Source organism: Zootoca vivipara, chromosome 9 (assembly GCF_965207765.1).
Source record: "Zootoca vivipara chromosome 9, rZooViv2.hap1.1, whole genome shotgun sequence".
In the NCBI taxonomy this organism is placed as follows: domain Eukaryota; kingdom Metazoa; phylum Chordata; class Lepidosauria; order Squamata; family Lacertidae; genus Zootoca; species Zootoca vivipara.
In genome coordinates, this window is record NC_142592.1 from 43,935,075 (window position 1) to 43,954,736 (window position 19,662).

A 19,662-nucleotide genomic window follows, 5' to 3' on the forward strand; every position below is an offset into this window, starting at 1 on the left:
ACCCATCGAGCCCATGAGGGACAGACCATGACAGAGGCTTCACCTGGCAGTATATCAGCAGCCATTATAGCTTGTTCCTCTCTCGGCTACTTTAAACTGCTCTGTGGAAGCACAGACAGCTATGCGCTTCTCAGCAGAGCAATTTAAAGAAGCCTCTGGCTTGTGTGAGCCAGAGGTGGGGCAAGAGCAGTTTAATGCTCAGCTGGGGTGGGGTGGGGGTGGGAGCCTTCGTGCCCCCCAGCTGAGCAGCGCAAGTTCCCTCCATGCCAAGTGCTGGGGACGGAGGGAATCCCTCTGCCCCCAGCGCCATTACAAGTTGCATCGTCCCCGGTCCCATGAGGTGCTGAAGTGAAACTGCCTTAGCTCCCTCGGTGAGAACAGCAGCAGTTTCAAGCTGGCGCCTCGAGAGCCAGGGTCAATGCAGCTTGTTGTGTCAACACAGCCCAACCCTAATCCTGTTCTTACAGAGGCCCAACAGATTGCACAGGCTTGGCATGTAGAAAGTCCCTGCTTTAATCTCCTGCATCTCCAATCAGGACTATAAAAGACCCCTGCCTGGTACCCTGGAGAGCGACTGATGGTTACTGTAGACAACACTGAGCAAGATCAGTGGGCCGGTTCATACCTGCTTGGAGAGCTCAGTCAGTAGAGCATGAGACTCTTAATCTCAGAGTTGTGGGTTCGAGCCCCACATTGGGCAAAAGACTCCTGCATTGCAGGGTGTTGGGCTAGATGCCACCTGTTACAGCTTGGTCCCCTCCAACTGTACAATTTTTATGATTCTAGGTGGGCAGAGTGACATCAGATGAGTGTTGTTTTTTTGGCTGCCAGGGTCTTGCTTTGTAATGCACGCTTTGTAATGCACGCTGAAAGACGCGCTGTGACCACCAGCTGACAACAAGCTGATGGGTGGTGCCTACAAACCCCCTTTTCAGCCGAGCCAGGTTTTTACCCACCTCACCCCGGATGACCTCAGGTATAGGGCAAGTGTGTGTGCCATGGCTCCAATGGCCAGCAGGGCCAAATGGGAAGGGTCTGGCCCATGGGCTGGAGACTCCCTAATCTCAAACTAGATAGATGCAGCTTCCTAACTCTGTAAAAACTCTGCCAGACTCTTTAGCATCACAGTTCTACCACGTTTGTTCTGAACGTGGCCTCCAGAACTCCCCACCCAAAGGATATGAGTATTAACCTACTGTCAGAACTACCAAAAGAGAACTTGTGCGTGTTTCTTTGCTTGTTTGGCTAAGAGGTCATTACTGCCCACCTGCCCCTAAGCAGTGGCTAATGATTTGCTGCAGCAAGAATCTGTGTATTATAGGAGTAATATCAAATAGCTTATCTGTGACATAGGATAACACACTGAGCAACTGCAATGGCCAAAGGAACAAAACTAGATTTACTGAAACAAGTGTTCTTGGCTTGTTCTCATGTTGTTGTTTTTTGGAGAGAGACAAAATGGTGAGCATATGTTTCTTGCCTAATGACAAGCCGTTTCCTCCCAGTGTGGCAGGAGGAGGAGAGGACCCATTTGAGCACTGTGCACCAACCCCCTCAATCATCCCCAGTAAGCCACAGTTTGTTTAACTTTGTCTTACTGTTTCATACAAATCAGGCCAATTAATCAATCAGGAAAATGGATCAAAACTGCTGTGCTGTCAGAGACAAGGGGGGGGGAAGTATCTGAAGGTGCCTACTTTGTGACATCTGGCACACTGGCAGGGCGTATACTTTTCCTCAGAGCTTCTATCCAATTCCGCCGGATTCCCGATGTCATTGCAGACAATGTAAAGACACCATCTTTAGTCTGAAAGGGAAAAACAGACATATTCAGTACTCTCCTTCCAATACAGCAAAGAGATCTGAAGATGTGATGCAAGGGTTCAGTGACAATGAGCATATCTGGCAAACATATCTATTTCCACAGAGCCTAAAAATGTGGGGCTGGCTAAACAGGGCCTCATATATGCTCATCCCAATAGCAACTGCCAAGCCCCCCTGAACTCCCCACCACCACATCATCATCATCATCATCATCATCATCATCATCATCATTATTAATTGAGTTGTTTTGGATTCAGGAGGGTTGCCTAATTTTTTGGCCTGGTGCCATTGGTGATTCATGAATTTTGCCTGTTTGGAGGTCCTGAGCATGACCAGTTTTTCTTCCGTGAAATGGGTATTTAATGGTGCCCACAATTGTTTTCTTATACAGTGGTACCTTGACTTACGAACGACTCGACAACTGAATTTTTCGACTTACGAATGGGGGTAATGGCCCTCAAGCTTATGGATGTCTTGACATCCGAAAGGAAACCACGACGGTTTTAGATAGGGATTTTTCAACTTACGAATTTTTAGATAGGGTTGCTTCGACTTACGAATTTTTCCGTTTCCAATGCATTCCTATAGGAAATCGCGTGTCCAGTGGCTTTTTTCGACTTACAAATTTTTCAACCTTCGGAGTGGATTAAATTCGTAAGTCGAGGCACCACTGTATTTCCAAAATCTAAATAGGAGAGCCTTTTGAATTAAGTGAGTCTTGAGTCCAAGACTCTTTGGTCCAAACCAAACTCTTTATTTACTGGGTCTCACTTTCTACATGTAAATTACAGGCACGTTTTACAGACACTTAATAAGACGTTGGTCCCTGACTCCGCTCCCCTTCTCCTTTCTGGCTGCAGATGCTCCTGTTCCATGGGATTGAATCCATCCATTAGAAAAGAGAGATCACTGAAGCTGGCAGCAGACAGGCCACTCCAAGCATCCCCAGGGGTGCTTGCCACCTGGAAGTGTGTCCATGGGCTGTGGTACCTCTTCCTTACCTTGAGCAGCAACGTTATCAAATCAAGAATTGGGCCAATAAGAATAGAAGAAGCCCCTTGCCACTCATCCACCCAACGTATGTGCCCTGGTGTTAGAATGAAGAACTTGCACATTATATAATTAAGGACTGGAGTGAACTGCAGGCAGAAATATCCACCCCATCTCCGCACTTCAAACAACATGGTTATTGCAGCAGTATCTAATAATCTAAAAAATGCATTTGTGGTGGGAACCATAGGCCAGGTGGCCTTTTTGCTCCTTCCAAGCACTCACATGTATCTGGAAGCCGTAGTTCCGCTGCACTGCATATTCTGTCACGTCGGTGCAAGAGCGAAGGTCAATCTCTCCATCCAGTTCATCAGCCTGAAATGACCACCAGACCATCAGCTTAAAAAAAGGAACCTCACTTAACAGCCTCACTTAATCACCACCACCACCAACAACAATAAAAAGCATGCATGTGTGTACACACATACACTCTGCACTTGTCTATCACATCCTATCTACTTTCCTCCAATATTTTTCCCTAAACCCCCCAGACCTGACATTATTAAAATTCTAGTTTACTAATCCTCCTCAGTTGATAGAAAATAGGATACAGGATTCCCATAGCTTCCACTCTGTCCTTACAAGCTTTGTCCCATGCACACTTTTGCTTGTTCCCCCGCCAAATAATAATGTCCAACAAGCAGAAACTGTAACAAAATGTTGCAGTATGGTATGCTCAGGATTCCAGACATTCCCACTCCCATCCCTCCAGTTTTCTATTTTTAGACCAACAGTCAGCATTAGGGTGAGCACTGAGCATGCTCAGTCCTCCCTGAGCATGCTCAGTCCTCCTTGAGTCCTCCTTTGGGTTCCACCCCCTCAAAGATTCTTGCACTTTTGCAAAATTGATTTCCCCCAAGCCTGCCAATGCCTCCCCTGCGTACATCTGCACCATACGTTTAAAGCAGGACTACCTCACTTTAAGCAGCCATGTCTTCCTGCAAACCATCCTGAGAACTGAAGATAGTTAAGGGTGCTGAGAATCGTTAGGAGACCCCGTTTCCCCCTTAGAGGGCTACAATTCTCCAAGTTTCCAAGAAAGGGGGATTCATCATTAAACCAATCTATTAATATCAGGCAGCACCTTCACTGTACTCTTTCTGGCTGCTGCAAAATCATTTTTGTTTAAGAAAACCTAACCAGACAATGTAAAATAATTACATGTGTTTCAATCTGGTTTTTAGCTGATTGGTGATTCTGATTATGTTTTGAATGTTTTAAATCGCTGCTTTTAACTGTTTCTTACTTGTAGTTTTATAAACTGCTCAGAGGCTTTATTACAATAAAGTGGTATCTAAATCTACCGGTAGTGAAACAAATTTAGGGCGTCCTCCCATCAGATGCCAAGGAGATAAACAACTACAATTGCACCTCTGAAGTCGAACAGAATCCCTTCCGGAGGTCCGTTCGACTTCCAAAACGTTCGCAAACCAAGGTGTGGGGGGCTTCCGATTGGCTGCAGGAAGCTCCTGCAGCCAATCGGAAGCCGCGTCGGACATTCGGGTTCCAAAGAAAGTTCGCAAACCAGAACACTTCCAGGTTTGTGGCGTTCGGGAGCCAAAATGTTTTGACTTGCAAGGTGTTCAGGCTCTAAGGTACGACTGTATCTGACTTTTAGAAGACATCTGGAGGCAGCTCTGTTTAGGGAAGTTTTTAAGGATTGGTGTTTGTAAGCTGCCCTGAGTGGCTGGGGAAACACAGCCAGATGGGTGGGGTATATTATTATTATTAAACTAACACATGGCGCAGCCAGGACCTGTGCTTGTGTGGTGCTGTGTGGGCTGTACAAGGAACGGCACTCACAACCTGAAAATTGGAAACAAGAGGTCATAATGGCATGCTGTGCTTTTAACGAAGAACACCCGTAAATTTCTCTCCATCGCTGTGCAAGTTCCCCCATGCAGGAGAGGTCATGCAGGTCAGGAAGCTTTTCTTACCTCCTCAGCATTGGAGTCCCTGTAATACCTCAGGCTCGAGTCTGTCAACACAAACCAATGCTTCGTCCACTGCAGACAGAACCATTAAAAAGGGAAGGAAAACGGGGAGGGCAAGACAAGAGGGGAGAGCTAAATTAAAACGTCAGCGGAAGTGCACTGCACAGCGTTCATTGACCTTTCAAACTTGCACTCAATAAAGAAAGGTGGTGGTGTCAACCTCAACTCTGACCACTCCATCTGCTCAGGAGACACCTCCCTCCCAGCGTTAATTCAATGAGATGTAGGGCAGAGATTGAGAGGAAATGTGCAACAGGGGTTATGGAATACACAAAGCATGCTGGGTAAAAGTAGCAGTAAGAATGCCTAGTCTTGGGCTGCCCAGGTTCTCAGCTGTGCATCCATTTCATTCCAAAAAGGAATTCTGCAAGGTTGCGCCAGAGAGGTTCGTTTTCTGTACGTTTGTTGGCTTGTTTTTAAAATCCGGAGAGATTTTCACGCACCAGGCAGAAGAAAAGCTTCCGAGAAACAGCACATTCAACCATGAAGGGAAATCAAAAGCAGCAGTCATCCTTGCCATAGGTGCCAACTTCCAGATTGAAAAATCCGAGATCGGCAGCTGCGCGGAACCGGAAGTTGCGCTGTGGCCATTTTGGAACTGGGCAGAGCAGCACCGGAAGTCGCTTCTACGCATGCTCTGCCCATTTCCAAAATGGCCGCAGCGCCAGAAATCGCTTCTGTGCATGGCCAGAGACTCCAGACATGCTCAGAAGGAGCCTCCCTGGGTCGGTAAGAATCCAGGGGATTAATTGGGGGGGGCGTTAAATCCGGGCTGCCAGCAGGAAATGGCTGGAAAAACGGGGGTTTCCCGGGGAATACGGGAGACTTGGCAGCTATGCATCCTTGCTGCTTGTTGGGGAGGAGGGAGAAGAGGACTACACTTATTTCTTTAGCCTTACTTCTCCAGGCTCATCCAATATGGACATCCATCCCTTCTTGAAGTTGAGAAGATCCGGCTGGAAAGAGGGAGGGAAAAACACACATTATGAAATGGCATGAGATTGAAGACAAACGTAGACATCTACAAGAAATCTGTATGTCTAAGATCTAACAATACCTGAACAAAAAAATGAAGACTATTTTTTTTTTATTCTAGCAGGTGTCATCCAACTACTGGATCAGAAGACATTCAGTGGAAATTAAAGACATTGTGCCCGTGACTGAGGACAACTGTTTGAACCCTTCCAATGGATTATGGGTGGGGGAGGGGGTGGGAAGGGAAAGGAAAGGAAAAATGGTACGGGAAATTAAAAATTGGAAGGAGATAATATAATGTATGTGTGAGGGACAAGGGATATCGGGAAGTCCCTCCCATCTTGAGGTCCAGCCCATCGCCAAGCGCTGGGGAAAGCAGGGAGAGTTCCGACTCGAGTGGAGAAGCAGGAAGTGGTGTCCGAGGCTCAGGCAAGGTAGCGGAGCCACCGCCCAAGGTGGGACAGGAAGGGGGAAGCAAGGGGGGAAGGCCGATCCCCCCAACTCCGGAATTGCGCAGGAAGCGTCGGGGGAAGAGGTTGGGTCTCCCCAAGTTGTTATGTTGGAGAAAGACGCGCCAAACCCCATTCGGAGGTTCTGACTCAAGCGGATAAGATGTGTCTCTGTAAATAGCACTGCCTTTAGCACTGTAAATACGCAGCACCAATAAAAAGATAAAATGCAGAGCTGTGTGGAGTCGTTACTCTGAAGTAGCCCACCCAGGCCACTGTGACAATATGTAAAAATTCTCGTACTTTAATAAAAATCTTTTTAAAAAAAGCAGGCATTATCACTGAATTCTGATTTTATAGTCTGTAGACGATGGAAATAATGGGCTGAGTTTCTGTATACCATGCATACACAATTGTAATTAAGATGGATTAAATGGTTGAAATAAGTATCTGGAAAACTGGAGTGTAGAAAGATGACACTTGTGGCAATTAGAAGAATCAAGTTCTACGCTTACTTGTAATGAGCAGAGGAGGTGTCTGGCTAGTCTCTGGTTGTGCAAAAATGAAAATGATACATTTCCCCAACCTGCTGCCCTCCAGAAGTTTTGGAGTAGAATTCCCTGTTCCCTGACTATTGAGCATGCTGGCTGGGGCTGATGGGAGGCCAAAACACCTGCAGATCAAGGAAGGCAGGACCAGACAGACCTTTAAGCTGATTCAGCAAGTTTTTTTTAAAAAAGAGAGGCACCTAAGACTTTTTACTATGCCCCTGGTTAAGGCACTCCAAGAGAGAAAATTTGAGCTAGATCTAATTTGCCTAGCCCCAATAACTATTACAGTTCAGGACTCCAGGGATTTCTGTTCTTTGAAGAGGAGCAATTATCCCCAGCAAACATGGTGCAGTGGTTAGTGTGTCTGACTAGGACCTGGGAGATCAGGGTTCAAATCCCCACTCAGCCATGAAGCTCACTGGGTGACCTTCAGCCAGTCACTGTTTCGCAGCCTAACCTACCTAACAGGATTGTTGTGAGAACCACATATGCCAACTTAAAGCTCACTGGGGGGAAAGTGGGATAGGAATGCAATAATAAATAATTGCACAATCTTAAGCTTACCATTAATTGATGCTACTGTGAACTTTTTTTGTGTGTGTGTGAAGCATTTTGATTTTAACCACACTGTATTTTCCTGAAGCCAAAACATAATATATATTTATCTGGTTCTTTGGGTTGTTGTTTTTTTTAAAAAACCCCACAATGCTGAGTGTATATACATATACATAAACAGTGAATTAGCCTCCTGATTCAATCAGATAGCACACAGCATCTAACAATTTCTTTTGTAAGCAGCACACCAAGAACAGAGAAACAGGAGACACCAGATTTAAATTACATATTCATTAGGGATGCTAAAATATTTCAGTACAGATTTTGAGAAACACTTACAAGCAGGCATGTCAAACCTGCGGCCCTCCAGATGTTTTAGCCTACAACTCTCATGATCCCTAGCTAGCAGGACCAGTGGTTGGGGAAGATGGGAATTGTAGTCCAAAACATCTGGAGGGCCGCAAGTTTGACATGCCTGACTTACAGCATCACTGTAGTACCGAATCATAGAATCTTAGAATTGAAAGGGACTCCAAGGCTCATCTAGTCCAACCCCCTGCAATAGGGGAATCTCAACTAAAGCATCCCTGACAGATGGCCATCCAACACGCTGCTTAAAAACCTCCAAGGAACGAGAGTCCACAACTTCCCGAGGGAGTCAGCTCCACTGGCAAACAGTATAAAAATTAACAGCTGCTCATTTCTGCAAGTAATTCTGGCCCTCCCCCAATGATTTCCTCACCCATAGTGAATATTGTGTCAAATCGTGAGACATGATTTGAAGAAACGGAGCTTTGCTTCAGAAATTGCACCTTTTCATTATTAACTAGAATTGTTACTGTCAGGGGGACTCCCTACAGGGAGCCTCCCCCCATCATCCTGACCAGCACTTCGCCCAGCGACAGCACTAGCAGCGGGTCAGGGGGAAGCGGGAGGGAGGAGGGACTGCTCAGGGAGGCGTCAGAGCCCAGGCACGGCTCCAGCCGGCAAAGGAAAGAAGGCACCGCTCTTTCCGGCACCCAAACGCAGGGCTAAGGGTCGGCGTTTCGGGGTGCCCAGGTTATTATGCTGGCCCCGAAGCAGACGGGCGCCATTGCCAGATTCTGAGAGTGACTAGGAGGCCATGTTTTCTGCTATCTCTGCACTGTAAATAGTATGCACAAGAAAACCTTTAAAGACACAACGGACTGGAGCGTCTTTACTCAGGAGTAGCTGCAACAACTCCCTGACAGTTACCATGAAGTAGAAAGACTGGATTCTGTTTTGTTTGTGAAAACAAAAAAGAAAAAAAGGATCCAAAGTGTATTTTCATCAGCTTTCGTTTGAACAAGCAAACAAGCATTCATTTTGTCATGTCCACACAAGAGAGGAGTAAACATAGAAATATATTAAAATTACTTGCCCAAGGCTATGGAACAAGTCAGATCTGAGATTACAAGCACTTTTCTTGAAGCGCAAAGGAGGTTTCTCCGATGAGCATCTTCCACCATCACCCCATCTGCTGGCAAAGGCCTTGTGCACAGTCAACAGAAACAGGGTGGATGCCATGGGAAATCAAAGCCAAAATGCCACACACTCACTCACTCACTCACTCTCACCAAACGGTTGCTACAGCCGAACCAGTTTTGCCTCCCAGCTCAGAACAGCTGACACAGAGCAACATTCATCCCTCTTGCTTCACAAAATCAAACCTGGGCATAGACCCCACCCACACAGCACACACACACAATAAAAATCCGGAGAAAACATTTAAATATTTGGATGCACAGGGGGAACGGAGGGACAAATAAAGGCATCAAAAGCAGCAGGCTAGATACACCCCCATTCACAAGCAAAATGTACCCCCACCCCCCACACAAATGCCTTCCTATCTTGCCTCTCCTCCGATCCTCTTGGGTTTCGGTACTTTTCAGAACAATTTCAACTTTGCTAATGACGCTGCCTGCCTTGCAGGTGCTGTTTACTCTGCTTCCCCACTCTGCCCACATAGATCCGTTCCTAGTGAGGCAGGGAAGATCTGCTTCTCCTCAAAACCCGAGCTTTTCAAATCGGGGGTGCCTCAGGCCCAGTCTGAACACAAGCCAGTAGGTGGAAGTATATTCTGGATTCTATAACCCTGAGACTTCAAGGTGGGTTTCCATGCCGTAGCGAGACCAGACGGGCGCCTCTTTCCACCCCGGAAACGGGAAAAGCAGAAGGGGACAATATCCATACCAGAGAGTCATCTGCATCATGGTGGCCATTCACAGGAAAGCTGTCCAGCCACCGGGCCACATCCTGCCACATCCTCCACACCTGGGGAGAAGGTTAAGAGCGGGAAGCAGCTCGGCAGCTCCTTCCAAGTGGGTGCTCAGAGTTCCCTGCCGTTTTCCCAAGAAAGCATCCGTAAGGTGATTTTGCAAACCCAGCTCAGCGAAACTTTCCCTGCTTTCATCTCCCAAGGCTGAGTTATTGGGTTACACCCAAGGTTATGGGGCAGGCAGGCAGGCTCAAAGCACAGAGGAGTCCCGGCCCGCCCCAAACGGTACAACCGGATTGGACACGGGGCAGGGCCACCTGTTGCTACAACTGCCATTCCCAGCCTATCGCTGCCCCGGGCTGGGCTGGGGTGTCCGATTGCAGGGACTGGATGTCAACAGGGAGGAGGGGAAAGAAAAGCCACATGGAAACCAGAGCCAGGTGACCGAGGCTCCTTCACTCTGCACCTCCAGGATTGCTAAACACCCCAGGGAGGAGGCAGGGGACGCAAAGTCAACAAATGAGACTGTGCAGTCCTCACGTCCTCACTGCTTCATGCTCAAAGCACCCTTTCTCTGCCGAGAAACAGTTGCACCTAGGCCCATCAGTACAGATGGATTTCAAGCTCTCAAACCCAGAAGAATGTTTAACCTTTAAACGGGATCGGACGTCGTTTGCTCCACTTTATTGTTTTGCAACTTGCTAAGTTGCCACAGAATGATCATCACAGAATGATGGATGGCAGCTAACAGATTGAGGTTGATTCCTGACAAGACAGAGGTACTGTTTGTGAGGGACAGGAGGCGGGCAGGTGTGGAGGACTCCCTGGTCCTGAATGGGGTAACTGTGCCCCTGAAGGACCAGGTGTGCAGCCTGGGAGTCATTTTGGACTCACAGCTGTCCATGGAGGCTCAGGTCAGTTCTGTGTCCAGGGCACCTCCATCTGGTACGCAGGCTGAGACCCTACCTGCCCGCAGACTGTCTCGCCAGAGCGGTGCATGCTTTGGTTATCTCCTGCTTGGATTACTGCAATGTGCTCTACGTGGGGCTACCTTTGAAGGTGACCCGGAAACTGCAACTAATCCAGAATGCAGCAGCTAGACTGGTGACTGGGAGTGGCTGCCAAGACCACATAACACCGGTCTTGAAAGATCTACATTGGCTCCCAGTACGTTTCCGAGCACAATTCAAAGTGTTGGTGCTGACCTTTCAAGCCCTAAATGGCCTCGGTCCAGTATACCTGAAGGAGCATCTCCACCCCCACCATTCAGCCCGGACACTGAGGTCCAGTGCCGAGGGCCTTCTGGCGGTTCCCTCGTTGCGAGAAGCCAAGTTGCAGGGAACCAGGCAGAGGGCCTTCTCAGTGGTGGCGCCCGCCCGGTGGAACGCCCTCCCATCAGATGTCAAGAGAAAAACAGCTACCAGATTTTTAGAAGACATCTGAAGGCAGCCCTGTTTAGAGAGGCTTTTAATCTTTAATCGATTATTTGATTCTTCTGTTGGAAGCCGCCCAGAGTGGCTGGGGAAACCCAGCCAGATGGGCGGGGTATAAATAATTTATTATTATTATTATTATTATTATTATTATTATTAATTATTAGTATTAGTATTACTACTACTACTACTACTACTATCTCTACTTTTTTGAAGTCAGGATTATTATTATTAACATTTTAATGTCATTCTGTTATTGTTATGTTATCCTGTGTCTTATTTTGTTTCTTTGCCGCCCTTTACTTTAATCTACTGTAAAAATGTATAATAAAATTTAAAAATAATAACTTGTTATTATTTAACAACAACAACAACGCTCCGAAGATGACAACATAAAGTGGAGCATACACCAAATTTGGCAGATCCTTCCTCCTGGAGCAAGTGTAGAAGCAACAACTATTTAAAGCGGGATCAGGGCCGTCTCGAGCAGGTCGGTTGCCCTGGCGCGGAGATTGCTCCGGTACCCCCGCCCTCGAAGCGCGGCTTCGCCACGCAGCACCCCCCCCCTGCCGGCCCTGCACCACCGGGAGTGCACCTAGAGCTGGGCCTGAGCGGGATCATAGTGCTTTAATTGCATTGCATGAATAAGGCCTAAAAGTCTAGTGCAGGAGTCAAGCATTTTTAGAAAACTTGAAAAAACAGAATTGTCCTGTCCAACCCAGACATACATACGCCCCAATGGTTTTTTTGTTGCCTCAGATCAACAGAGACGTCACGTTACAAATCAACTCGGAAGTGGAGTGATGAGCCATCCGGTTGAAACCAAAAGGCCTCCCTTGGCCAGCAAAGAGGCAAGAATGAAAAAGTAACAGGAAGCCAAGGAAATCATGCTGACAATTGGGATGTGATAAAACATGACTGCAGTCTAAACATTTGCCAGAGCATGAATACCGAAACAATTGCTTGGGCAGCATATTGGGGTGGGGGGTGGGGAGTGAAGAGCCACAAGGATCTGAAGAACACTGTCGGAATGTGTTGAGTTGGGAAGCCATTGCCCATTTTGCTTCCCCAAAAGGCAACTAGAAATCACGGCGGAAGGTAGAAAATGGTGCAAACAGCAGCAAGGAACCATTCCCCAATGCAGAAAATCTGTTGCTACAGCATCTCCAATTAGCAGAGGCCTAAAAATATCAAACCAAGTAAAGCCCACAACTTTCTGAGGCAGTCGGCTTTCACTACAAAATGGCTCATACTTTCAGAAAGTTCTTTCTGACGTTCTTTCTCGTAATTTAAACCAGTTGGTCCATACGTTTCCCTCTCCGTCCAAAGAATCCTGGGAACTGTAGTTTAAAGGTACTGGGAACTGTGTGGGGTTAACTGCAGTTCCCAGAATTATTTGGGAGAAGTCGTGTATTTTAAATGTATGCAGACTCCATTCAACAGCAATTTAAGATGGCTATGCTAAAAAACGTGCAATTAATCATGAACTTCAATTTTACTCCATTGCCCACCCACCCCTGGGTCACAACAAGCAATGCTAAATTCAAGGAGCACTAGCAGCACTGTGCAAGGCAACAACAAATCTAGATCATCTCCAGTGACTTCAGATTCGCTAGGATTGCTGTTCTAGCTTCGTTAAGAGTCATCACCATTTAATTCCAGAATACCACATATGTTGTACAGTACTAAAACATTTGCTGCACCAGAATCATCATTGCATCATTTACCAAACCAGAGAACCATGCTCTTATCCACTTCCTAGTTTCCTCCATCTCATTCCAGATTAACCACCAATGTCTGTCTGGCTAGCTCCCAGAAGAAGAAATACACGAGGAGTTTTGCAAGAAAATCCCTGGGTATTTAGATGGTCACAGAAACATGAACAATAAACAGCAAGCGATTATAATGGATCACTCGAGCCAGTTACACCCAGGTTTCAAAAGGGGCCAAAGGAATGCAGCATGTGTAATATATTTGTATTTTTGCAGCCAAATGTTGTGCTGCGTCTCCATGGCATTTTAAGTCCAAATAGACTGGGCCGTCACGCAGATTAGAAGCAAGATAGCCCAGAAGTAGTAGCCGCAACAAACATCAAAGTAATGAGATGGAGCACATTTATCTAAGAAAGATGCATGGTGTGTGTCAGGCATTTTCCCCAGTGGAAAAAAGAGCAAGGATAAAATTTAACCCTGTATGATGGCAACACTAAAATGATGGAGAGCTGCAAGCCACATGGGCCAGGCTTCAGCTTGTGTGTCTTCCATATTATACAGTGGCACTCCAGATATTGCTGGACTCTGAACTCTCCATCAAGGTCAACCCCAGCCAGCATGGCCAATGGTCAGGGCTGATGGGAGTGGTAGGCTAAGCATATCTGGAGGATCAGCTGGAAATGCCAGTTTGAACATGACCGTTGCATGGTTCTGCAAGAAACAGCCAAAGTGATTTAGCAGCACTCCCATGGGTTGTGTTTCGTCTTAGAACACCATGCCATTTGGACACAGAAACAAAGCCAAACTGATCGGAGGGATGAATCGGATGCATTGCATGAAAAGATTAAAGGGAATCAAATCAGGTCTACAGGGGGGAGCATGATAATAGTGTGCAAAGATCGCAAGCACCAAAAGGAGGAAAGGAATTGCATAGGATGGCACAAACGGGTAAAGGAGGAACAAGAAAAAAACGCTCAAAAGGCTTGTATGGAGATAATTCAGTCCAGTGGTGAGCATGCAACTAGCCTGAATAAAAAGGCAGTCCATAATTTCCTGAGTGTATGGAAGATATTTAACCTCTTGAGGGTGAAAGCTGAATTCATGGCCGGTTACATCCCAGACTGACAAGAGAAGGGTAGTTGGGTGGGTCATGGTGTTTGGCACATAAAAGCAACCAACCCACATCTGGTGCAGAAGAAGAGAATTCTGCTGTGAGGAATCAAATTTTAATCCCTGTTCACTCGCAAATCTTACTGGCTGTTCTGGCAAAGTTACTATGTAGGAATTGACCTATGTATTGACCTTCTTCAACCTACTTCATAGAGTTGTTATGAGAATTAAAGTGGCACAAATTTTTCAAACATGCTTTGGAACCTGACAGAAATGATACGGCAATTTGTAGCAGAATCACTAGGACACCCCAGGTCTATTTTCCACTGGGGCAACTGAAAAAGGAAGTACTGTAGATCTTGTCAAAATGGCAGATCTTTTCCATGTGTAAATCACACACTAAAAATAGTCAAAACCAGTCTAGAAAATTTAAGTGGACAAAGGTTAAGGCAAGCACAAGGGCTCACCCAAACCACTACCCAAAAGCTTGGTGACAGGACATCTGGTAACAGAGGGCTAATGAACAGAGAGCTGGATCTGATCTGCAGGAAGACCTAAGTTTGGCTGCATCCGCACTACACATTAGAAGCATCATGCCACTTTAGAGAGTCATGGGTTGCCCCAAGGAATCCTGGGAACTTGCAGAAAAGTCCCACTTCCAGCCAAGATGCATGATCAACCTCTAAATCACCTGAACTGCACATCCCTTTCCCTACACACCAGAAAACTGCCATTAAAAACCCTGTTTATGTTGATAACATGGAAAGAGAGTGCACATCCCAATCAAAATTATTCAGGATTCAAACTCCATCAAGTCAGTTGACCAGCTCACCACGGCTGAAGGCCCCCATTAAAGTAAACAGCGCATGGAATCCAGGGCAAGGAAAAACAAACACACACTTTATTAAAAATAGGTTGTGTGACAGATAGGGATGAGATAAGGAGGACACAATATCGGTTAGAAGGGGGGAAAAACCAAACACAGCATGCTGTTCCCTACTTAGGGTCTTTTTAACCCATTCCACGTCTGGTTTTCACTAATAAGGTTTGACCAGCAATAAGAAAGTTCTTATGCTTAGTGTTGTATTATCCTGCTGTGGAGTCTGGAAAATAATTATTTTATGGAGCTCAGAGTCTTATCTAGCAGCATAGTGGCAAATTCAGAGGTGTGGGGTCTTTTCAAAACAGTCACACACACCTGCCTTCTAAGATTATACAACAATCCTATAATGATGCAATAATAATTAGGGACACATTCCAATGATTACTGCAAATCTTCATGCACTGCCTTTCAGCTACAGCTACCATTTTCTGTGCACAACTATTGTGCGAATCGAGCCGTGTGGGTTCAAGCATAGGAGGAATCGTAACGAGTTAAGATCTATGCCAGGGGTCAGCAAACTTTTTCAGCAGGGGGCCGGTCCACTGTCCCTCAGACCTTGTGGGGGGCCGGACTATATTTTGAAAAAAAATATGAATGAATTCCTATACCCCACAAATAACCCAGAGATGCATTTTAAATAAAAGGACACATTCTACTCATGTAAAAACACACTGATTCCCGGACCGTCCACAGGCCGGATTTAGAAGGCGATTGGGCCGCATCCGGCCCTCGGGCCTTAGTTTGGGAACCCCTGATCTATGCAAACAACTTGCTGCAGAAACCAAATCAGCGGCAAAAGCGGCATTGCCAGTAGCTACTTTGAATGTAAGTAGAAAAGCAGCAAATATTTTTTTGGAAAAATTTAAATAAAAATCAAGTGGTGCAGACAGTAGTAGCTAAATACCAGAAACACAAGTAATAGTCCACAAGCAGGATATTGATGGATCCTCATCACAACCACACATCACTGTACCATGTGCCCAGCTTGCCAACAAACTAGATTTGTTGTGGGGCAATTCAGGTGACTGTAGATGTAAACCCCCCCCCCCCAAAAAAAACACCAAACCAACCCACAGAAACAATTAAGCAAGGGAGGGTGGAATGGAAGGGAGAAAACGTCTCCCTCTGCTTTCTTTAAAAGCTTTGATGTGTCTCTACTTCCTAATTTTTAAATGCAAACCCTTCTGCTTGATGCACAATTAATCTATGCTTTGCAACATTGTCCTGATTCATGGCACTAGTAATATGATCTTTCAAGTAGCACGGTCATGTGTTTTTTAAACAGGCATTCAGCTAGTTGCTTACCTGGAGTAAAAAAAATCAACCTCAGGTGACAGAGCAGGAACACTTTTGTAAACTCCGTGTTAAGTCTCTCCCACCTCACCCAACAAAACAGGCTATTAACATGTCACAAATGGCTTTTTTTTTAAGGTATGTGCATGTAGGCTAGCTAGTAACTTTCCGAACATACTTGAGGGCAAAAAAAGAAGCTGCCAACAATCCTTTCTGGAAACCGTTCCCTAGCCAGAATAACTCCTCACAGGGCTAACAAATTAGTTAGGATACTTCCATATGATCTGTCAAGATTAACTGTGGGACACACAGTCGAAAGAACTCTGATTTCTAATAAAAGTTGAGGACAGAACATTTGCAAATCTCTCCCCTGAACTTGAGTGGGGGGATGAAGTGTACGCCTAAATAGTTAAGCGATTTCAAACCCACCTGGAAAGCATAAGTTTGACAGACAACACAGCCCTATTTGGGTGTTCACTTCCCACGCGTAATCAGAATAGTGCAAGGGAGAACGAGGAAGAGGCCCGCTGCCTCTATCATGGACCCTTTGGGTGGCCATGGTGCCTTCCATGTGTAAGTGCCCCTAGCAGGAAGCCTGCTGTCCACAAGAAGATATGCCACGCAGTTAGGAATCCTAATTGTTCAGGGTTCTTGACTGCACAAGGAGCCTCTCAGCAGATGCTTGGCTGGAAATGTGTGGAGGGGTTGACGTGCGGGTTAGCACATTTTCACATATGAGAAGAATGCCTGAGCAGCTTATTATCAACAATGGAAAACTGTGAAAGGAAAATAAAAGATGAAGCTAATAGTCAAGACCCAAGGCAAAGGTCCTTCCTCACAAGTTCTCTTTCCCCCTTATCTATGGCACTTAAAGTAAAAGGTAAAGGGACCCCTGACCATTAGGTCCAGTCATGACTGACTCTGGGGTTGCGGCGCTCATCTCGCGTTATTGGCCGAGGGAGCCGGCGTACAGCTTCCAGGTCATGCGGCCAGCATGACTAAGCCACTTCTGGCAAACCCGAGAAGCGCACGGAAACGCCAGAGAGGTATCTATTTACCCTGTTTCTCATATTTTAAGACATACCCATAAAATAAGCCATAGCAGGATTTTTAAGCATTCAAGAAATATAAGCCATACCCCGAAAATAAGACATAGTGATAGGCACAGCAGCAATGCTGGCCGTGGCAGGAGGAGGAAGAAAAAAATAAGACATCCCTTGAAAATAAGCCATAGTGTGTTTTTTTGAGGAAAAAATAAATATAAGACATGTCTTATAATATGAGAAACACGGTATCTACTTGCACTTTGACATGCTTTCGAACTGCTAGGTGGGCAGGAGCAGGGACCGAGCAACAGGAGCTCACCCCATTGCAGGGATTCGAACGAACGACTTTCTGATCGGCGAGTCCTTAGCTCTGTGGTTTAGACCGCAGCGCCACCCACATCCCTAAGTGCTCTATGGGACTTAGAGGCAGCCAAACTTTGCTTTGCAGCAAGCCATAGTTTGGTGTTTCATCTCACTGGGTAGACAATAGTTTGAATCAGGATCCCAAATACGTTTGGCTTTGCAGCCCATTGCAAACCAGAGTTTGCCCAGCAGGACAAAAGGGCAGAGTATGGCTGAATACAATACATAGATCAGATGTTTCCAATTGCCATGAGCACAAAGAATGAGCTGAATGCTCATTACATTCTCAACATACCCTACATGGGCAAAAGCTACAGCTGACTGGTTCTCCGTGTATTTCTATAAATATTGCTCTAGGTATGCGTCTGTTAAACTTCTGTCTTCTCACCCTTTTTGGTGAAACTCTGAGGATCAGAAGGCACGTCTTTCTCCAACCAATCCTTACATGAGCACCGATTACAATCTCCTTTCTGCCCAGATTTGTCTATCTAGTTAACCATGTTCTATGCTCGGAAAAGCAGCGAGAAGGTTAATCAGATAACAAAGTGCCATGAAGTGATCTGGAGCAGGAGGCACCCATAGATGCTGAACTGGGAACAAGACCACGCCGGCAGGGGAAAATGGGTGGTGGTGCCTACTTCAGTCTTGCGTATCTGATGAGATGGAATCCAACCCTCCTAGAGATTAAAAACAGCTCCCTTTCTGCTAGGCTTGGCTATCGACCAAAGACACCCACTCCCTCCTCTCCCCCAACAAAAGCAGGGGGAATGCAAAACAAACAGGGCAAGCTTGGTTAGGATTTATGCCACTGTTAGGCAAAAGGGTAAGGGGAGGGGGAAGTTATTACAATTCTACCCTTCAGGCCTCAATAAGGGGGGGGGGAGAGCATTTTCACATGTCAGTTTCTTCCTCTCCCACTCCATTAGCAATTATGCTTGGTTTGGGTGCCAGAGCGCGTGGAGGGAGAGGAAAAGGAGCGGTGTCTCCAGGAAGGATAGGAAGGGCTGCAGGATGTTGCGAGGCTGTAGGAAGCACAGGCCAAGAGAGCTCACGGCCGAACTCAGAGCTGTGGGTCATTGCCTTCCCCTAATATGGATGTGCACACAGGCATGATGCCTCCGTTCCCCACGCAGCCAGCCATAGCTAATTGCCATCACATACACACACACACACACCCTCATTTGCACCAGGCATTTTTCTTTCACACACAAACTACAAGGCCAAGGGCTACAGAGGTGGAGAGAGGAAGGGAAAGGAGCCAAGTGCTCATTCATTTTTGCCTCCTCTTGACTTCAGGAGCTTTCACGTAGGAGTCTCCTGACAAATCTCCCGTTAGACCAGGGCTGCCAGCAAAAGCAGCGGCCTTCCTCACCCTTGGGTCACCAGATGTTGGTGGATGATCATTTCCACCACCCCCTAATCATTGGAAATACTGGCTGGAGGCATTGGGGGGGTGGAATGTTTATAGCTGCTCAGTCATGTCTGGTTGGTGGACATTGGTCCCCAACAGAGAAAGGGAACCTTTGGCTCTCCAGCTGTTGCTGAACCACATCCAGTGTTAGAAATTAGCCAGGCACCAGGTGTGTTTTGCGGCTGGTGCAGGTCCAATTGCGACCCTCTGGAAGCCAGGTTGGTGACTGGGGAAAGAAAGCAAAAGGCCACTTAGAGAAGGACCTGAACTATTTTCCCGGAAGTTCGATTTTGTTTTATTCTGGATTGTTTTATCTGATGTCTTAATGTGTTGTAAACTACTATGAGATTTGTTCTTTAAAATATAAAGCAATATATAAACAAAATTAATAATAATAATAAACTCAATTGCAAAAAAAGCACCTAGACATTCCATTGTGGCAACTGTAACCCAAGTTTAAGGTGCTGTTGGGCAATCAGATTATATATATCTGCATTTCAAACACGGACCACAACTCCCATCAGCCCCAGCTGGCATGGCTAAGGATGATGAGAACTGTAGTTCAGCAACATCTGGAGGGCCAGAGATATTCTCCACAGCTGCTCTACAAGAACAGAGAAGGAGCTGGCAGGCCATCGTGCACCGCTGATAGACTACATTAAACTGGACAGGGCACATGGAGTGCAAGTCCTGCCCCCCCCCCCCAGCCGCAAGCAACTGCTTCCTAAGAAGCCCTGGAGAGAGACCTATAGCCATCATTTGCAAGAAGCAACC

General features: G+C 46.3%; 1 protein-coding gene across 3 annotated transcripts in view; it reads right to left on the minus strand.

Moving 5' to 3' along the window:
• The window catches only part of TRIOBP (TRIO and F-actin binding protein), a 59,990-nt gene that overhangs the window by 13,055 nt on the left and 27,273 nt on the right, over positions 1-19,662 (minus strand). For all 3 annotated transcript variants that reach the window (XM_060279850.2, XM_088652094.1, XM_060279852.2), the window contains 4 exons: positions 5,768-5,824; positions 4,812-4,880; positions 3,100-3,189; positions 1,698-1,807 (listed from right to left, as the gene is read on the minus strand). In XM_060279850.2, coding sequence (XP_060135833.2) covers positions 1,698-1,807; positions 3,100-3,189; positions 4,812-4,880; positions 5,768-5,824 — 326 coding nt within the window. The remainder of the gene's footprint in view (positions 1-1,697; positions 1,808-3,099; positions 3,190-4,811; positions 4,881-5,767; positions 5,825-19,662) is intronic.